The following is a 6,246-nucleotide window of genomic DNA, read 5'->3' as shown; positions in this document are numbered from 1 at the left end:
GCTGTATAGCAATGGGAACTATCTCTAGACACTTTTGATGCAGCATAATGTGAAACAAAGGATATGTATGTGTGTGGGTGTGCGTCTTGGGTGGGTGGGTCTGTGACGGGGCCACTTTGCGGCACAGTATGAAAGTGATAGAACACAGTAAACCAGCTATGATGGAAAAATCATTTTAGAAAAAGAAATGCAGCATCCTGTTACTCTTAACTGTGTCAAAAGTAAAGAAATTGAAGCTATGAAGATGAACATACAAGTTTATTGCTGAAATAACAGAATTGCAGGAATTTGGTGACATTTGCCAGCATAAATGTTCATCTTCACTCTCCTGCATAACCTATAGTCCTTTGATAGGTCAGTGGTAATTAGGGTGATGTTCAGATACGGAAGAGGACTGAGGATTTGGCCTTGAAAGCGAGGCAACAGATGTGTCAGTGGCCATTGGCATTGGGAACCATGGATGGGCTGCTGGTTGCGGGTTAGACAGAGGGCCCTCAGTTGGTGATATATTCTGGTATCTGGTTGGCAAAGGAGAAGGCTCCACCCTCAGTCCAAAATAACCACTTGGGAAGTTAGAAATAAGGTGGTACTGAGAAAAGGACGTGGTAGTTGTAATGAAATTCACGATGTGGCCACTTGCTGGAGAGTAGCTGCTTTGTGAGTGCATGTGAAACGTGGTCAACTGACTAAAAATAGCATGTTGAGCCATGACAATTTGTCCTGGTGGCCTGACTGATGGTGATGATGGAGAAGAAAGACCACTTCTAGTTGCGGTAGTTGTATTAGAAATTCTCTGGCTCATAGAAGGCCATCTTATTAAAGGCACATTTAGGTTTGTAGAGGCTGAAAATGCATCTTCTCCATGAGTTTCTGCAGCCACATCAGAATTATGGTTATCCACATTACCCCCTGTTCTAGAGCGCTTCTTGCTGCAGCCTTGAAGTAGAGAAGCCGATACTGGAGAAGCATTTTTCATCCTGACTCTTCTTTTCATCCTCACCAACAGATGGGGACAGCCTCGTTTAAAATTTGGATTATGGTAGAACTGCAGCTAAAACCAAAAGAGAAAGGTATTTAGTGACCTTTTAAACAAAGATACGAGGACAAAGAATCCATACAAATCTGACTTGTTTCATCACACAGAGTTAATGTCAGGAAATAATACTCATCTATTACTAACATTTTCAAAAATTTATGTAGTGGGAACAGGCAATTATGGTCCTTAAATAAAAATGCCTGGTGCATTTACAGTAACAGTATGAGGTTCAGGGGCTTGTATTGGGTGAGGTTCATCGAGAAGGCTCCAGGTGGCTAGGAAATTTCTCTATCACCCCAAATATTTTATGACCAAGTGGCCTTCAACTTAAAACTGTAGCAGTACTTCATCCCACCTTCAAGGTCTACTATGACCCTATATGCATGAACATATTTGCAGATGTCCCTCTAAGTAATAACTGGACATTTCATAATACCTTGTTCCAAGCAGAGACTTCATTATCTTCTGCCAGAATGTTGGCTAGTGAGGCAGGTCTTTGAAAATTCCTTCGCAATTTAGTAAATCCATAAAGGTTAAGCTGTCGAACTAAGCTTTTCATACTCTCAGTTTCAAAAATTCTGAAGGGAGCCTTTCTCTCCAGAACTTCTTTCTTGAAGCGTTCTTCATTAATCACGATCGAGGTTCCATTTTCATCCCACCAAATGGACTTAAATCGATCACTTTCAACAATTTCCCAAAGTTTTCTGGGAAAGGGCAGAGGAGGAAAATCATTATCTCCATCTGGTTCAGAGGCACACAATGTGTGGCATGGCTCTTTCATCAGGGAGCCCTCAGACAAAGCCTGGAAAGCTTTTTCTTCAATCTGAGACCTCAAGTCCAAGTCCCCAGTGATTGAGTTATCACACCATGGAGATGTAGTGGAGGAATCTGAACCAGTTGATTCATCTTTAGGAGACACACCTTGAATTTCTGAAGGAGCATGTGCCATCTCAGATAAATTTCTCTTCAGCTACTTTTCTCACCTGCATGGCTTTTGAACTCTGCAGTTTTAAATGCTGCTTTGGTAAGCCTACACAGATAAACTATCCAATCCATCACAATGGTTGCCAGCCTGAGTAGCTGTGACATCACAAGACTCTAGTCTCCTAGCAATCTGAGCATCACCTTCAGTCAGGGTTTACTTCTCTATGAAATTAGCCCAGTTAATATAAAATATGAGCTCCGTACTTGAACAGTAACCCAAAGAGAGAAAAAAAAATGAGATCAGCAAATGAGATCCTATTCCAATGGAATCTTTTTAATAAAAAATCACATAAATAAATAAATCCATTTGATCCCTGAAGTAAACGCAAGTTCTCTCTTGTGCACATAAGCACTTGTGCCTGTTATGTAAGGCATTGTAAATGGAAGAAAAAAAAAACAATGTCAAATTGAAACAAAAGTTATGCAGCTCTTGAGAGTGTATAACTAGAAGCTGTGCAGTATTTATATTCAGAAAAACATAGCCAGTGTTCTATGGTGGCTAGCTTGTTACAAAAGTGTTCTGATCTCTGCTGTGCTATGGGTTCAATCCCTGGCCTGGGAACTTCTGCATGCCCCACGTACAGTCCAAAAAATAAAAAGACAAAAAGAAAAGAAAAAAGAAACAAATACACAATCAAAAACAAAACAAAACAAAACAAACCATGACCTTTGTCACTAACCAAGACATGGAAGGGCCCTGGGCACCAGGCAAAATATCTATAGCCATAGAGACAAAAAAAGATTGATGGTTGCTTGTGTTAGGAGAGGAAATGTGGGGAAGTACCATCCAAAGGTTATGAGATTTCATTGCGGATTGATACAATGAGAACTGAGGAATGATGGGTGTACCACTTTCTGAAGATTATATATGCCCTTGAACTGAATACTCTAAAACTTATACCATAATGTTTTCACATTGTTAAAAACTGACTGTGATCTGGTATCACTGATTTTATTATATCGAGTTTTCTGTGTATCCTACGCAAGTAGTCTGTGTGTTAAACAATATTCCAAACATTTTCCGTTAGGTTGTTGAGGGAGGAAGGCACAAGACCAAATAGTACACAAGAGGGATTTATTAGGGTCTCTGAGGGGGCTGGGCAGAGCCCACGATGGCATCAGCCTTGACTGCAAGGAGGTGTTAGGCTTATAAAGCATCTGTGGTGGGAGTCTGTGGTTGGAGTCCACAGTGGGACCTTGCGGCAGGGAAAATGGAGAAGAAAGGGAAGGTCAAGGGAGGTGTAGGGACTCAAGTCCCATGACAGAGCACAGTTAATCCTTGTAGGCAGTTAGTCTGTGCAGGCAGTTGCTTCCCACAGGTCCTCGTTTCTTGCTGCCCAACTTGCACTTCCACATTCTGGGAGGGGTGTCCACAGCAAGTCTCTCAGGTGAGCAGCAATAGTTGGGGTGTATGGCAGTCTGTCTCCATCCTCCTGGGATCCTCTCATTCAAGCCTTCCATTATATGGGATAGGGATGAATGTCTACTCTTCTCTCTCTGCTTCCTGCTGGCCTGGGGTGAGGAGTACTTGTGGATGGACATGGTATATGCTACCATAGAGGATGGGAAGCAAGGAAAAATAAGATTAAACATGGGTTGATACCAGTATTGTTGAAGGAGGAGTGTAGTTTCATCTGAGTAGGTTTTAACACGTGATGTGGTATTAACACGTAAATCACAGGAGCTATTGGTCATAATACATGTTGTCTCCTTTCTGTTGCTATAAGAGAAGACCTTGAAAATATAAGGTTGTCGCTCCCAGCTGATGCTGCTTTGAGAACAGCTGGTGTCATCACGTCTGACAGGGCACATAAACCCTAAGTTCTTGGCAATACAAGGGATTGCCTAAAATTACTTCCATAAGATTTCCTAGTCTTCCTTGGATGTCTGACCCACAGCTACTCCATTCTGCCTTTTCTCCCTTTTGGCCCATGCAGTTGCCATGGTCAATGATCTCTGTATTTCTAGATGAGAGAAGATGCAAGAATTTGGGCCCATAGAGATCCTCACCTGAAATCGGTCTGAAGGCCTGTGCCTCACCCCTGGTCACCTCCCTGAGCTCTGCTCAGCCGGTGCTGCAGGTCAACAGCTGCTGTGCCTCAAGTTTTCCTGCACGGAGAGCCTCTAGGCAAGTGCTAACTTGAGGTCACAGTTGGCCATACTCTCCCATGGTCGGACATTTGACCGTAGTTTGGGGAGGCATTTCATGACCATTTCATCTCACAGTGCCAGCAATGAACATTGCTAGGTCTGGCAATGATGTCACAGATAGGCCACTCAATGTGCTAGTCCTGGACAAAGCCATACTAGGAGTAGCCAAAAGTCTCTGGACCACCCATCTTCCTCGTCTATTATGGTCCAGGAAAATATTCCCTCTTGCTGCATGTTCCCATATCTAGAGACCACTGATCTCATATGGAACTATATATCATTTTCAGTGACTCAGTTACACTTCTGGAAATGCAAGAGACAGCAATTTTGTGGAGACAGTGAATAAAACATAAACTTAGAGACTCTCATGCTGAGAGAAGGAAGTCAGAAAGAGAAAGACAAACACCACATGATAACCCTTATATCTGGTGTCTATTTTAGAGCACAAGTGAAGCTTTCCACAGAAGAGAAAAACATGGATTTTGAGAATAGACTTGTGGTTTCCAGGGGGAGGGGGACTGGGACAGAGTGGGATTGAGTGGGAGCTTGGAGTTCATTGAGGCAGTCTCTTGCCTTCGGAATGGATAAGCAGTGAGATCCTGCTGTGTAGCCCTGGGAACTATGTCTCCTTACTTGTGATGGAGCAAGATAATATGAGAAAATAATATAAACATGTCTGTGTACCTGGCTCACCATGCTGTGCAGTAGAAAATATAGCAATATATTGGTGGCAATAAAAAAACAACTTAACCTATTCTGATAAGGAGTGGAAAAACATAAGAAAATATTTGTGGTCTCTTAAAAAAATGTGGAAAGCAGTATTCATAAAGTCATAAATGAAAATTGAAAAGCTTCACACAAAACAGCCCTGTTTTATCGCTGTTCAGCTGGATTAGTCTGTTCCTTCTCTTTAAAGGAAATTTCATTCTGACTTGTCCACTCAGCTGTACTCCCCAGTGTTCTTAGGCTGGTTATCCCTTGACAGTTTAAACATTCCCAACACAAGGGAGCCTTTAAATTTCGATTAATGTAGCCCAGGAGAGTTATGTCACTTGGCTAAAGTCTTACCTGCTGATTGAGCTTGAGTAACAGTTGAAGGAAACATAATTGTGCCCTTGTGAGAGCAGGTATTAGTTGGACAGATGAGGGGATCCCACCTAGGAATATCACTGAGAAGAGCCTTGGAGGGGAGAAACCCGCCAACGTAGATGAGAAGGTCAACAAATGACCATGTGGTCATGGGGGGAGGGCAATGTTGGGATAGTGGCCTCCTTCTGATGGTGACTTCTTTTTGTCCAGGCATTGGTGTTTTTGTTATTAGGGCCTTGTTTTAGGGTGAGTTTGATATCAGTAGTTCTCTCTGTAGACCAGTGCAATGTGGATGTCCTTCTTAAGAGGGAACTAGAGATTTTCAGAGGTATTTTATTCACTTTGCTTGTGCATATGGTACTTAAGTATTCCCGACAAGAGACCTTCCATCTAGGCTGGAGACAACCCTTTAAATGATACTTTCCCAGAATGTATAACCCCCTGGTTATCGTGGGGCATCAGATATTCTCCCAGAGACAGATTGCAGCACTCAGCTTCCCATGCTGAGACTATGTTCTTTGTACCCCCCTTAAACATTGAAATATTGTAACACAGCCTCCAAGAACTATTTGGGAAGTGAGTTTTAGAAAGTGAACCCTAACTTCAAAACATAGAATTAGAGTATGAGTCACAAGATTGTCTCTAAAATGATCCTCATTTTCACCAGATATTGTCAACCCAAAACTGTAGAAGGAATACCCCAAATGGAGAACATATTTTCAAAGCATTTCTTTTCATTAATGGGTTTTCTGGGGAGCCAGGAAGAACCAGGCTGCCTCTTGGATTTCCCACAGTCATGGCTCTTGAATTCACAGCTGTTGCTTACCTATCTTCCCTCCTCTGATTTAGGGGCACACTTTTCCCATGCTGCAAGGTCATCAGGATGGCAAATGTCTGAGAAGGAGGGAGTAAGTTGTGAGCTATATCTTTATAGATTGGGTTCATACCTTTCATCCGACAATTTCTCCCCTGTAACACTGTAATTT

The 6,246-nt window shown here is 42.3% G+C and overlaps 1 protein-coding gene across 1 annotated transcript; it reads right to left on the bottom strand.

Moving 5' to 3' along the window:
• Positions 1-355: 355 nt before the first annotated feature.
• LOC146394411 (heat shock transcription factor, Y-linked-like) lies at positions 356-1,985 on the bottom strand. The gene is made up of 2 exons (XM_085009024.1): positions 1,473-1,985; positions 356-1,051 (listed from the first exon to the last, which is right to left on the bottom strand). The coding sequence occupies exons 1-2, from the start codon at positions 1,983-1,985 to the stop codon at positions 356-358; spliced, it is 1,209 nt and encodes a 402-aa protein (XP_084865150.1).
• Positions 1,986-6,246: the final 4,261 nt, after the last annotated feature.

The sequence above is a fragment of the Sus scrofa genome, chromosome Y, assembly GCF_054392235.1.
Source record: "Sus scrofa isolate SSC_HxYL_T2T_F1_AM1 chromosome Y, Sscrofa_HxYL_maternal_Yorkshire_Landrace_v2.0, whole genome shotgun sequence".
Taxonomy (NCBI): Eukaryota; Metazoa; Chordata; class Mammalia; order Artiodactyla; family Suidae; genus Sus; species Sus scrofa.
This window is presented reverse-complemented; position numbering and strand designations above follow the sequence as displayed.